Here is a 13827-nt window from a genome sequence, read left to right as displayed (position 1 = left end):
TGATAACATAAAAATATTACTTTCAAGGGAATTATCATACTTGATAGAAATATCCGTAATTATAAACAAACTCCTTTTTAAAGATTATTGGAGGTATTGAACAAGTTGAATATTATTCGTTATAGCCGTCGAATTTACAGGTCTTAATCCAACTGAATTCAATTGTGATACGCCATCTTTCTCCAGTTTGATAAACATTCAAGAGCAATACCATTTTGACATTGACCTTGATTCCTAACTCGCAGATTTGCTTTATAGAAAGTCCACGACCTACCTCAACGTTCGTTACGGTTCCTTGAGTACTACTTTAAATACTCTTTTCGAAGTCCGAAGTGCCTTTTGTATCGGACGAGTCAATAACTTGGCTCGTTTAACTCTTTTCTGCAATTTTTTTTCCAAAGGACTTCCAATACACAATAAGCAGTGTATAAAATTCCTTTCTTCTATACCTCCCTAGTAACTGATTCTGTATCCATAGTTACCAGTGGGTGAAGGTTTCACTTTCGCTCACTGTCTTTCGCTCACGCATAATTGAAATTCGATTTTATGAAAAAGAATTTGTAAATTGAAAATAATAACCAATAATAACTATAAAAATTCATGATTTTACATAATTCATCACAACCAAATATGCCCATCATTATTCATTAATACAACTTTTTGAAGGATCCACTCTTGATCAGCCGCTTCCGATAAAAACTTGCAAACTTGCAAACATCGTTTCTTGAAAAAGTTGCAGCTTTGAACCATTTTTTATATTAAAACAACTAACAGCTTATTAAAAAACCTCTGACCTGGAGATGTCAGCGTTCTGAAATACAAAAAGTGTACTCTTCAACATTGAATATCCAGACTGCGGTGATGCTGCGCCTATATTTTAAAAATATTCCATCACAACATTTTCGTCTATTCCTTTGATCCGTTTCTCGGTCTACCATGTGTAAATTTTTCCAATTCTTTCTGGTATCGTAATTTTGATTTTGTAGGCAACATTTAGTACTTCCTGGCATTTGCCTCTTTCAGGTTATCATCAGTACAATTCTTCATCATCCATTTCCAAAACGTGTACACAATAACTTTATTGACGTTACAGAAGTTTGTTTATTTTGTATTTTATTTTTTTTCCATAGCAAGAGATCCCTCCTCCGAACATATGATTTATTTATTTTATTTTAATTCTATTTAAAATGTTGAATGCAAAGTTACAGACTCACCTTCAAAGGAGGTATGTGAGGTATCGAACGAAACCAAATACAGCACTCGAGAATAAGGTCGCTTTCGTTCACTTGAATTGAATAGTCCACTCAGCTGCGCTTCGTGGACGAACACGCAATTTGCGTGAACAAAACCTTCCTCTCTCGTAGTGTAAATAACTATTCCTTGTGATATTTTATTGACTTCAAGAAAAATAAAAAACCAGATTTTTGTTCTGTCGTTTATTGAAATATGATATTCCCTTTTTTAGGTACTAAAATCTAGTACTTCCTATTGACACTCCTGTGTTTGTATTGGAATAAATACACAAAATATGTTTTTAATGAAGTCTCAGATAGAAGTTGGCCGTTAAAGTATCTCAAATTCTGTCATATTCTTTTAAACAATTTTCAAGAAAGACATTTTTATTGTTTCTAATGTACCATTACAGACCATTGTTTAACAATTTTTTAAATAACAACGCCTATTATTTATTCTTGTGTGATATTAATTAAACTATGTTTCACCAGGATGTTGCGCGCTCCCACAAAGCTCACAGGACGAGCAAAATGTCGACTAGCTATCTTTAATACACAAATTAACAATTTTCTAATAGTTTCGACACTTAATCTACTTCTAATTTCTTGAAAGTACCATCAACGCCGAAAATGTCTCCAGCGTTCTTGGGTTTCCCCGGTCTCTTGTTTTCATCCACCTTCAGAGTGTCGATCCACTTGAATAAATCCATATTTTCGAGAAGATTTTTAGTGTTCTCCTCTAAAATGTCACGTTTTCACAATTATTTGAACTCGGTGGTACCTACCATGTAGTGTTGCTAGTGAGGGACCTTCACCACCGTAGTCTTTGGGCATAATCTCTTTTGGCACGTATTTATACAGAGTTTCGATCGACTCGTGAAAATTGAACTGAAAACGACCAATCGAAAATTATTTCAAGACTCAGCTCCAATTTATTACCATATCGAGTAGCTCCTTCTTCAAGAAGGGTTTCGCCATCTTTACGAGTTTATCCGTGAAAGGGGCCACGTTGATGTAGTGGAGTCCTTTTATCCTGACCGGTGTAGCTTCCTGAAACTCTCAGTTATTAAACGCAACGACTCGATGGGCTTCAGACCTGGACGTAAAAGAGGTGTTTCTTTATGGCGACCAGGTTGAATCTGGTCAGGTGGCCAAAACTGAGTCCTTTCATGTCGGTCACGGCCAACACTCCGTTGGAAGTGCCCTTTTGGTGAAGATTCAACACCATGGTCAAGTCGTGGAGATTGATTTGGTTGACGTGACGGTAGTGCTCAGGAGCGGGGTCCAGCAGCTTCATGCAAATAACAACGTAGCCTTCTGGAGTCTTCTTTGGTAGGACGTTTATGGAACTGTTGAGGGGTTAGAATTTGCAAGTTTTGTATGGAGAAGAGTGAGAAGACTTACCCCACCGAGAGTTCCTCTTTGAGGGACTCCACACTAGGAGTGCCGAACAGGTCGGGACACAGAGTTCGCATGGTGAAGAAGTTATCGATGGCGATTTTCGCCGGCTCTATTCTGTAGTAGCAGCTCTGGAGGAAGAGCACCAGGTGCAGTTCGGGCACTTTGGGCAGGTGGGGTTGCTTGGCCATCCATTTCGACAAGATTTTGACATCTTCGCGTTTCAAATTTTTGTCTTTGGCGTATTCGGTTTCGACGTCGACCATTTGGATGGACATTTTTTCTCGAAATAATCTTTATCAATTGTTTTTACTAACAAGTCAGCGGTCATGACCTTGTTTTTCGTACTCCATGATTAAATTCTAAATCTGAAATATGTAAATAAATTTTATTTCAAAATTCAAAACGAATTTATTGTGCTTCGTTTTTTCGAAATCATCTTCAGACAACTCTGAGGGAACGAGATCATGTTTTTGAACAATTAAACCTAACATTGAAAAATGAAATACATATTGATTTAGGAGATGCTTGTTATATAACCTTGACGTGACATGTACACTGCAATTATTCTAACGACAATGTTATTCTAAATGGAATCATTACCATTTTGCTTCACAATTATATTTGGTAATATTTTGCTGACATTTTTTTTTCAATTGAGAATGACGTCAATTGTGAGCGATAAAAATCCCATAGTAGACCGCAGGTGCACCCTGACGTTATCAGGTGCACGCGTAAAAAACGTTTTGGAAAATTTCTCATTTAGACATCGCTCCAGCCGACCTGACACCTCTTGAAAAGTTTTGGAGTCGACTTACCTGCGATTTTTCAGCGTTGCCTCGTTAATTGTTGAAACGAGACTGACCGTGAGCGTTATTGCTGACTGTTAAGATTTGTCTACGGCGCCGGTTTAAAAGAGAGACGTTAATTTCAATATTAGTCAAATTCCAGTTTTTTGAATGTACAATCTTCGACTCCAAGATGTCATCCAGGCTTTTCGGTTTTCTCCGGCTGATGCCCTGGTCGAGAGTTTGCTTTTTCTCCCAGGTGAAGAAGGGAGGTTGTTGGGTAGTTTGGTCTTCATTTGTTGAAACGGGGGTCAGATCAGGTGGGCTTGGGGTCTTGTTGTGTCGTGCCGGACTGGGGTGTGGTCAACGATACCGACTTGACTTGTTTTTATAATACAAATTCATTCTATTTCACAACTTTTTATAAAAATGAACGTGTTTTAGTGTTTGTGGACTGACAGGATGCGGTTTGTACCTTCAAGGACTTTTAATGTTCACAGTATTAATTAATCACTGTGTACCATACAGTGAGTGTATCTAACAATACAGCCACGAGTCAATGTTGCAGCATCAGTGAGTCAGGAAAACAGCGCCTCAAATTTTTGTTAAACACCCCGAGCAAAGCATTTAAAAAATACGTTTAGAAATTTAATAATATAAAATTATTAAAAAAGTTGTACATTCTATAATGAGCGTATAATGATGCCTATTATTTAGAAGAATGAAAATTACAACACGAGCCGTAGGCGAGTGGTGAAATCATCCGAGTGAATAATAGCCATTATACGCAAGTTGAAGACTATACTTTCTCCGCGACTATACCAAGAAAAAACAGTCTTTGAAAACTAAATTTAATTTTATTTTTAATATTTGACAATTAAAATTGTACCTCGTTTAGCGGTTGCTACGCGATGCGCGACTTATTGTTTACAAACGCATCGGATTGGCGATCTGCCGTTGTAGAATGAAAATACGAGGGATGTGATTGGTCGACAGCGGTGGATTTCAGTAGAACTCTAACACGGGGCGCGGAATTGATCATTCTTTCATTGAATATACACCAAGAATGCATTAATTCTTTATTAGTCGCGGAGAAAACTTTTTCTGATAAAAACAGCACCAAGAAATTTTTTTATTAGTACAAATCCGGTTAATTTCATTGGGGAATTAATTATGGACAAATTATTTTTAAAACATTCCCTCAGTGGCAGTAATTGAGACGAAATCGTGTCCGAAATATCTTCCGCATATTTTGCGAATTGCTTCTGACTCATTTGATAAAATTCTTCGTCAGAAACATTACGTAAAACATATAAAACTTGAAAAGGTGTGTAAATGTATTCAGTGTAGAACTACTCGTACTTGTATTTTTTTTAATATGTTATCATTTGATAACATAAAAATACTACAGGGTTATTATAAATGATTGTAGTCGAAGCAAGCCATGCCCATGTTATGAAATTTTTGCCGCCTCACTGTGAACTGTCAATTTTTGTCACTGTCACTGTCATTTTTTAGGTGAAATGTGCGGTGATAAGAATTTTATTTATTTCTTTTTAAATTAACGATTGAATAATCTAACAGTACTGAGTTGTTTAACTCCTCTGTGTGAACGGTGTAAATTCACTTATTCATATTATTTTGAAAATTTTTATATGGAGCGGCAAGCATAAATTTTACATTCAGTTTTTACGCCAACTTGGACTACAATCATTTATAATAACCCTTTACTTTCAAGGGAATTATCATACTTGATAGAAATATCCGTAATTATAAACAAACTCCTTTTTAAAGAATATTGGTGGTACTGAATAAGTTGAATATTATTCGTTATAGGCGTCGAATTTACAGGTCTTATTATAATTCAATTCAATTCAATTGTGACACGCCATCTTTCTCCAGTTTGATAAACATTCAAGAGCAGTACCATTTTGACATTGACCTTGATTCCTAACTCGCAGATTTGCTTTATAGAAAGTCCACGACCTACCTCAACGTTCGTTACGGTTCCTTGAGTACTACTTTAAATACTCTTTTCGAAGTCCGAAGTGTCTCTTGTATCGGACGAGTCAATAACTTGGCTCGTTTAACTCTTTTCTACTATTTTTTTCTCCAAAGAACTTCCGATACACAATAAGCAGTGTATAAAATTCCTTTGTTAGATTCCTCCCTTGAAAGTGAGTCTATATCCAATTACCGGTGGGTGAAGGTTTCACTTTCGCTCACTGTATTTCGCTCACGCATAATTGAAATTCGATTTTATGAAAAAGAATTTGTTAATTGAAAATGATAACTAATAATAACTATAAAAATTCATGATTTTACATAATTCGTCCCAACGACAGCCACCAAATATGCCCATCATTATTCATTAATACAACTTTCTGAAGGATCCACTCTTGATCAGCCGCTTCCAGTAAAAACTTGCAAACATCGTTTCTTGAAAAAAAAAGTTACAGACTCACCTTTTAAGGAGGTATGTCAGGTATCGAACGGAACCATATACAGCACTCGAGACTAAAATCGCTTTCGTCTACAAAAGCTTTACCTTCCTCTCTCGTAGTGTAAATAACTATTCCTTGTGATATTTTATTGACTTCAAGAAAAATAAAAAAACAATTTTTTTTCTGTCGTTTATTGAAATATGGTATTCCCTTTTTTGGGTACTAAAACCTAGTACTTCCTATTGACACTCCTGTGTTTGTATTGGAATAAATACATAAAATATGTTTTTAATGAACTCTCAGATAGAAGTTGGCGGTTAAAGTATCTCAAATTGTGTCGTATTCTTTTAAACAATTTTCAAGACATTTTTATTGTTTCTAATGTACCATTACAGACTATTGTTTAACAATTTTTTAAATAACAACGCCTATTATTTATTCTTGTGTGATATTAATTAAACTATGTTTCACCAGGATGTTGCGCCCTCCCACAAAGCTCACAGGACGAGCAAATTGTCGACTAGCTATCTTTAATACACAAATTAACAGTTTCCTAATAGTTTCGACACTTAATCTACTTCTAATTTCTTGAAAGTACCATCAACGCCGAAAATGTCTCCAGCGTTCTTGGGTTTCCCCGGTCTCTTGCTTTCGTCCACCTTCAGAGTGTTCATCCACTTGAATAAATCCATATTTTCGAGAAGATTTTTGGTGTTTTCCTCTATAATGTCACGTTTTCACAGTTATTTGAACTGGGTGGTACCTACCATGTAGTGTTGCTAGCGAGGGACCCTCACCACCGTAGTCTTTGGGCATAATCTCTTTCGGCACGTACTTATACAGAGTTTCCATCGACTCGTCGTGGAAATTTAACTGAAAACGACCAATCAAAAATGATTGCGAGACTCAACTCCATCTTGTTACCATATCGACTAGTTCCTTCTTCATGAAGGGTTTCGCCATCCCTATGAGTGTATCCGCGAAAGGGACCACGTTGATGTAGTGCAGTCCTTTTATCCTGACCGGTGTAGCTTCCTGAAACTTTCAATTATTAAACACAACGACTCGATGGGCTTCAGACCTGGACGTAAAAGAGGTGTTTTTTTATGGCGACCAGGTTGAATCTGGTCAAGTGGCCAAAACTGAGTCCTTTCATGTCGAACAAGGCCAACACTCCGTTGCAAGTGCCCTTTTGGTGAAGATTCAACATCATGATCAAATCGAGGAGGTTGATTTGGTTGACGCAACGGTAGTGCTCAGGAGCGGGGTCCCGAAGCTTCATCCAAATGACAGCGTAGCCTTCTGGAGTCTTCTTTGGTAGAACGTTTATGGAACTGTTGAGGGGTTAGAATTTGCAAGTTTTGTATGGAGAAGAGTGAGAAGACTTACCCCACCGAGAGTTCCTCTTTGAGGGACTCCACACTAGGAGTGCCGAACAGGTCGGGACAAAGTGTTCGCACGGTGAAGAAGTTGTCGATGGCGGTTTTCGTCGGCTCTATTCTGTAGTAGCAGCTCTGGAGGAAGAGCGCCAGGTGCAGTTCGGGCACTTTGGGGAGGTGGGGTTGCTTGTTCATCCATTCCGACAAGATTTTGACATCTTCGCGTTTCAGATTTTTGTCTTTGGCGTATTCGGTTTCGACGTCGACCATTTGGATGGACATTCTTTTTGAAATAATTGTTTTCAAATGTTTTTTGTTAAAAATCGACAGTCATATAATGACCTTGTTTTTGGTACTTTCCGATTAAATTTTAAATTTGTAGTAAGTCATTAACCTTGACTCATAAACTAGTCGCATCAGGAATTGATGCCAGTGTGTTTTTCCGAAATTTTGGAAATAACATTTTAATTTCAACGTTCAGAGCGACTTTGTTGTGTTTCGTTTTTTTTTTTTTTTTTGTAGTCATCTTCAGATTACTTCTAGGTGATTAGATTATGTTTATAAACAAAGTCTGATATTAAAAAGTAAAATATTGTTCTAGTAGGTGCCTGTCATACAGTCATTAACCTTGGTACTATATTTACACCGTAATTACACTAACGATAATGTCATTTTAACCACTTACACCATTGGTTACTTTGTTTTTCACAATTGGATCTATAAAGATTTTGGAAAATATTATCTACACATTTTTCCACTTTCAAAATTTTTCCACTGTCATAAAATGTATATATATTTTTTTATTTATAATTCTGTGAACTGGGACCAACAAAAATTCTACTGTAGATTCAGGTGCGCCACAGACGTCATCTGACGCACGCTTAGACCATTTACGGAAAACCCGTTTTGGAAAATTTCGGATTTAGCCATATGCTCCACCCGACCTGACACCACTCGAAAAGTTTTAGAGCCAACTTACCTGTAATATTTCGATGTTACACGGTCAGCTGTTGGAATGAGACTGACCGTGAGTGTCACCGATGATTGTTAAGACTTGTCTAGGACACCGGTTACACAATAGAAAACAAAATGTTAACGTTCATTTCTTTATTGTGTATGACTCAACGTTAGTCAAGTTCGAGCTTTTTGAATGTACCTTCGACCCCGAAGATATCATTCAGGCTTTTCGGTTTTCCCGGTCTGGCTGACTCGTCGACAGTTTGCTTCTTCTCCCAGGCGAAGAAGGGAAGGTTTTCGCGCAGCTTCTTCTTCATTTGTTCTGAAACGGGGTACGATCAGTTGGGTTTGAGGTGTTGTTGTGTCGTACCGTGCAGAACTGAGGCAGAGTCGCTGGTGCCTCCGTAGTCTGAGGGGAGACAGTCACGGGGGATGAATTGGAGCAAGTCCTCGACGGAGTTGTGCATGTAGAACTGGAAATAGTTTGACAATTTTGGGGTGGTACGACTTGGTTCAAGCGTACCTTTTTCATGAGTTCTTTCTTCATGAAGGGACGCATCAGCGCGAATAATTTGTCCAGTTCTTGCAAGTAGTAGAGGAACTTCTTGATGGTGAGGGGTCCTAGTCTGGCCAAGTGACCGAAAACTACCCCCTGTAAGTCGTAGATGATCACGTGACCGGGGGAAGTACCCTCTTGGTGCAGGTGCAACAAGCAGGTCATGTCGAAACATTTTAAACTGTCAGCTAAGTTGTAGTTGTTAGGGTTGGTGTCCACTAGCTTCGTGAAGAAGATGGTGTAGCCTTCTGGGGTTTTTTTAGGTAACGTTGCAAAGACACTACAAACATATTAAGACGGTACTGTATTATGAGTACTATCAATTTCATTTCAATAAATTTGGCACCACCTCAAACATCTCTTTTGATGTTGCAACAATTTTAGGCATTTTGATCTCGTTTTCACATGCGGTACTTACGCGACATCCAGAGCGGCCTTCACCGCCTTCCCCATCGCATTCCTCTCCTGAAGGAACTCGGGACAGTGGGTCTTGACCGTGAAGAAGTTGTCGATGGCAGCTTTCGCCGCCTCGTTCCGGTAGTAACAGCTTTGCAGGAAGAGGATGGCTTGGAGTTCTGCAAGAGGTACCACTTCAAAACAAATACCGCCAGTTTGGAGTCGTACTCGCCATTGACTTCGGGAAGATGGGGCTGCTTGTTCACCCAAGTCATGAACGTTATCACGTCATCTTTTTTCAAGTCTTTGTCTTTCAAGTACTCGGTACTAGCGTCTGCCAACTTGAGCGTCATCGTCAAACTGACACTTTTAGTTCTGGAATCGTCACGGTTAACTAGTACCGTTGAAGGTTTGATACTTTTATAAATAAATTCAATTATTTTCGATTTGTTTTGTTTATCAGGAGATGAGACTTTTTGTGTGGCGTGGCAGGAAAAAAAACACACATGATCAATTAAGAATAGTCTAGGAGTACATTGAAGAAACCCGTTTGTATTTTTAATGCAAATATGTAGTTTTAGGCAATTATTTTTTCTATTATTTTCATGGCCCGCGAAACTTGTTTGTATAAATTTATTGCACTGGGGTTGCAGAAGTTTTTGTATATTTTTGGAAATTGCGAATCTCGAAACGTGCTACCTTGACGGTTGTGTGTATAGTGTGTTGAACAAAAACCAATAATAAAATATTAGTACAAAGAGCATTTTTGATTGGTCTCGAACAAGATTTAGTTGACTTATACGTGTTCAATCCTGGAGCCACTCAAGCAAAACTAACTGCAAGTTCCACTAGATATGTAGGTGAAAGTAGATAACGAACACTCGCAAAAACATCAATTACAATTTCTCTAGTTATCTGTTTCGGTAGTTAATAAATAGCGAGGTAATCTAAGAATCGTGGATCAAACTTTAATGATAATACTAGAATACTTAGTTATTCTTGTATCCCACCTCCACCCGGCAGCACGGCAATTTTGCCGGAGTACATACACTATCACGGATATTACTATCAAGTAATAGTGCAGTGCTTATCAACATAATTACCGGCGTCTCGCCTCCGCATTATGACTTTGTTGTGTATTATGTTCTGTGTCAATGTTAAGGAACTTCCTCACGATGTGACATGAGTATAATAATATACCTTTTTGAATTTCAACTACCAATGTGTTATCTAAATCCAGAATTTTTAAATTTTTAAAAAGAGATTGCGGTGCTATTCCCGTTGCTGAAATTACAAGTGGTAAAATCGAAATTTTTTCTAAACACCAAAGATTTCTCATAGCAACGGACAGCTCTAAATATTTATTAATTTTTGTGTTATATGTCTGTGTTATATTATGTGAATTTGGAACAGCTATATCTAAAAGATATGCTTGCTTTTGTTGTTTATTTAAAATTATAATGTCTGGTCTGTTATGCTTAATATGAATGTCAGTTAAAATTGTTCTATCAAAATATAACTTGTAACTGTCATTTTCCAAACAACTTTCTGGTGTATAACTATAATGTGGTTGTGTATTCTTTAATAAATTGAATTTAACAGCTAAATTCATGTGTATAATTTTAGCGAATATATCGTGTCGTTTTTTATATTCGCTTTGAGCCAAAACGGTGCAAGAAGAAATGGTGTGTTCAATTGTTTCCCCTTCAGTTCCGCAAATCCTACATTTATCAATTATCGATTGTAAACCGCATATGTGTTTTTTATAATTTCTTGTATTTATAACACGATCTTGTATTGCAAATATAAAACCCTCCGTCTCAGGGTGAATATTTGATTTCTTAAGCCATGCATGAGAGGCCTGAATATTAACTTCTGGTTGTTCCAGTTCTTTAAAGTATCTCCCATGTAAAGACTTCTGTTTTATATTTGCTATTGTGTCAGGTATATTTGGCTTAACAATGTCTGAAATTATATTATCACTTAAATTTAAAGATGTGTAGCCTTTATCGGCTGAAACCAAAGCATTGAAAAAGGTGTTATCACGAGCTCTATTGAGGAAATAATTTTTTAGTGAAGCAATTTGATTTTTTAGCAGTATTTCTAGATTTGAAAAACCCCTACCACCGTTTTCGCGTGGTAAATTAAATCTTTCAATTGCAGATTTAGGATGGTGTTTACTAAATTTAGTAAAAAGAACTCTAGTTTTAATGTTTATGTTCTGTAAATTAGTTTTGGACCATTTTATAACACCGAAAGAATAGGTCAGTAATGGAACAGCATATGTATTAACTGCTTTAATTAAATTATTACCGTTTAATTTTGATTTTAAAATAGATTTAATTCTTAAATAAAATTGCTTTTCTAAATTTTCTTTTATAATTGAGTGTTGAATATGATTTGATTGATTAATACCTAAATATTTATAAAATTCTCCTTTATTTAAATTTTTAATGATTTCTCCTTCTTTAGTTATATATTCCAAATTTTCGTAATGACCGCGACATATTGATTGCATTTTACACTTATCAATACCAAAACTCATCCCAATATCATTTGAGAAATTTTCAGTTATTGTTAGTAAAGATAAAATGTGATTCTTTTTTGATGCATAAAGTTTTATGTCATCCATATAAAGAAGGTGATTTAATTTGGATAGTGTGGTATTATTAAGTCTAATATTGAAACCATATCCAGTGCTATTTAATAGATTTGTCAAAGGATTAATGGCTAGACAAAACCATAAAGGACTTAAAGAATCTCCTTGATAAATTCCCCGTTTAATTTGAATAGGCTCGGATTTTAATTTAGTATTGTTTATTGATAAATTTAAAGTAGTTCTCCAAAATGTCATAACATGAGATAAAAAGTTAATCAAATCCAAATTAATTTTATAAATTTTAAGAATTTTAATTAACCATGAATGTGGTACTGAATCATAGGCTTTTTTGTAGTCTATGAATGCGGTATAAATATTTCTATTATTTTTTCGAGCTTGTTCCATTATTACCGTATCTATTATGAGTTGTTCTTTACAACCAAAACACTCTTTAACACAACCTTTTTGTTCTTCATTAAGTATATTTAATTTTTGACAATGGTCGTAAATTATTACTTTAATGCAAGATGTCATAATTTTATAAAAAAAAAAAATAGTAAATAAATGGCAAATTCTCCGGGACCAAGTTCATCTAAATCAATAGACACGGACAAAGGCAGAGAGTCGAATTCCGAGACCCCAGACGTGAAGAAGAAGCGCACGAGGCGCAAACCGAGGACAAAGCCGAAGAAAGAGTCGAATTATTAATAATTATTAATTATTACTAATAACATTTGTTTGCAACACTGATTTTTGCCAGACCATAAAAAATGCAATAACTCGTTCATATTAGTGGATATGTTGGGTAAACTTTCTTACACAAAAATAAAACAAAAAGCAGATTTTGACACTTCGCGACCTTCTTCCGAGGAGTCCAGAACGAAGTACCTCAATATCTTAAGGCATTTTAGCTAACCAACATTCATTAGGAACCTGTATTATTGTCCTTAACTATACTGGACAGTTTGGCACTAACAATAAATCTTTTTGAGCAACATCAGAACTGTCATTGCTTCACTTAATTATTACGACTTAGGTACTCGCTATTGCCTGGTAGCAGTACTCGAAATGATAAGGTACTTTTCGGATTAGTGGTGGGAATGGATTATACCGTGAGATCGAAAAAAAATTAGAGTGGGCTGTGACCAAACATTTCAGTTGGCAATTCGTTATGATATCAATTATCAGATGTCAGTCTTAAAAGTTATGTTAGTGACTTTGAGAATGTTGAAATCTTGATTTTCATAAAGGTGTGAATTATGTGTGACCTGTCTGTTGTAAAAGAACTCATTTATTTCACTGGCGAAAATCAATAGATAAGATTTGTTTTTTTAATTTGGGGCGGTCTTAGATAAAATTTTGTACATAACACGTGGGCTAAAGCATATTACAGGGAACTCGTGTGATTACAAATGAACTCGGGCTAACGCCCTCGTCATCTGCAATCTTCACGCTCAAGTCCTGTAATATTGCTTTTATCCCACTAATTATGTAAATAACTATTTTCAAAACCATCGATATTTGCGATTTTCAATTCACTGTTGGAAGCGCTGTACTTTTTAGTATAAATATACAGAAAATCAAAATTATAGCTTCAATAGTTGAATTAACACAGCGTTAAATGTTACGAGAAACGTATTTTTTCGGACTACACTTCAACTACGTAGTTATAACAGCCGTTTTTTCAAAGTTCGGTCATATTAAATAAAGTTGTAGATAACGATTCCTTATGCCCCAAAATGTCCTCTACAAGATAGGATAGTTATACCTTTGAATCACTAATAAGAGTCATAATTGCACTCCGATTTTACTCCACTAATAGAGCGCGCCGCCACTGAGGGTCTTGTGGTGGGAGTCTGATAATGTGATAATGTCGAAATGTTGTCTGAAATCCGTAATGTCGTATGAACCAACTTCCGACATAGTTGTGTAAAAAGGGGGCGTAGTGCAAAAATAAATGATAATATAAAAACCAATTGCTTCACAGGAATTATTATAAATGATTGAACTATCCGTAATAAATAAATCCGTTGTTTTTATTTATGATTTTTAATACTTAAAAGGCAAAGAAGAATTGA

General features: G+C 36.1%; 4 protein-coding genes across 5 annotated transcripts in view; 1 reads left to right on the top strand and 3 right to left on the bottom strand.

Moving 5' to 3' along the window:
- Positions 1 to 13827, top strand: part of LOC138128907 (uncharacterized) — a 51947-nt gene that overhangs the window by 7978 nt on the left and 30142 nt on the right. The window lies entirely within an intron of this gene.
- LOC138128899 (alpha-tocopherol transfer protein-like) lies at positions 1602 to 3593 on the bottom strand. Of its 2 annotated transcripts, none has more exons than XM_069045129.1 (6): positions 3449 to 3593; positions 2637 to 2998; positions 2329 to 2581; positions 2172 to 2282; positions 2018 to 2120; positions 1602 to 1971 (listed from the first exon to the last, which is right to left on the bottom strand). In XM_069045129.1, the coding sequence occupies exons 2-6, from the start codon at positions 2906 to 2908 to the stop codon at positions 1820 to 1822; spliced, it is 891 nt and encodes a 296-aa protein (XP_068901230.1). In that variant the 5' UTR covers positions 2909 to 2998; positions 3449 to 3593; the 3' UTR covers positions 1602 to 1819. The 2 variants fall into 2 exon arrangements, with proteins under 2 accessions (XP_068901230.1, XP_068901231.1); XM_069045130.1 differs by having other exon boundaries at positions 2172 to 2288; positions 2335 to 2581.
- LOC138128897 (alpha-tocopherol transfer protein-like) lies at positions 6205 to 8355 on the bottom strand. The gene is made up of 6 exons (XM_069045127.1): positions 8221 to 8355; positions 7252 to 7524; positions 6944 to 7196; positions 6787 to 6897; positions 6630 to 6735; positions 6205 to 6583 (listed from the first exon to the last, which is right to left on the bottom strand). Exons 2-6 carry the CDS (start codon positions 7521 to 7523, stop codon positions 6432 to 6434), a joined length of 894 nt encoding a protein of 297 aa, XP_068901228.1. The 5' UTR covers position 7524; positions 8221 to 8355; the 3' UTR covers positions 6205 to 6431.
- Positions 8369 to 9503, bottom strand: LOC138128252 (alpha-tocopherol transfer protein-like). The gene is made up of 5 exons (XM_069044439.1): positions 9430 to 9503; positions 9173 to 9388; positions 8722 to 9034; positions 8569 to 8671; positions 8369 to 8520 (listed from the first exon to the last, which is right to left on the bottom strand). The coding sequence occupies exons 1-5, from the start codon at positions 9501 to 9503 to the stop codon at positions 8369 to 8371; spliced, it is 858 nt and encodes a 285-aa protein (XP_068900540.1).

This window comes from Tenebrio molitor, chromosome 4, assembly GCF_963966145.1.
Source record: "Tenebrio molitor chromosome 4, icTenMoli1.1, whole genome shotgun sequence".
Taxonomy (NCBI): Eukaryota; Metazoa; Arthropoda; class Insecta; order Coleoptera; family Tenebrionidae; genus Tenebrio; species Tenebrio molitor.
Note: the sequence above shows the minus strand (reverse complement) of the source record. Positions and strands in the feature narration are given on the sequence as shown.

Excerpts from the sequence above, each read along its gene's own strand:
- LOC138128899 (XM_069045129.1), bottom strand. The coding sequence starts at position 2,908 with ATGTCCATCCAAATGGTCGACGTCGAAACCGAATACGCCAAAGACAAA. Across the intron at positions 2,283-2,328 it reads AACACCTCTTTTACGTCCAG|GAAGCTACACCGGTCAGGAT; the intron begins GTCTGAAGCCCA and ends TGAGAGTTTCAG. Across the intron at positions 2,121-2,171 it reads AGAAGGAGCTACTCGATATG|TTCAATTTTCACGAGTCGAT; the intron begins GTAATAAATTGG and ends GGTCGTTTTCAG.
- LOC138128897 (XM_069045127.1), bottom strand. The coding sequence starts at position 7,523 with ATGTCCATCCAAATGGTCGACGTCGAAACCGAATACGCCAAAGACAAA. Across the intron at positions 6,898-6,943 it reads AACACCTCTTTTACGTCCAG|GAAGCTACACCGGTCAGGAT; the intron begins GTCTGAAGCCCA and ends TGAAAGTTTCAG. Across the intron at positions 6,584-6,629 it reads CTCGCTAGCAACACTACATG|AGGAAAACACCAAAAATCTT; the intron begins GTAGGTACCACC and ends GTGACATTATAG.
- LOC138128252 (XM_069044439.1), bottom strand. The coding sequence starts at position 9,503 with ATGACGCTCAAGTTGGCAGACGCTAGTACCGAGTACTTGAAAGACAAA. Across the intron at positions 9,035-9,172 it reads AAGGCCGCTCTGGATGTCGC|TGTCTTTGCAACGTTACCTA; the intron begins GTAAGTACCGCA and ends ATATGTTTGTAG. Across the intron at positions 8,521-8,568 it reads CTCTGCCTCAGTTCTGCACG|AACAAATGAAGAAGAAGCTG; the intron begins GTACGACACAAC and ends ACCCCGTTTCAG.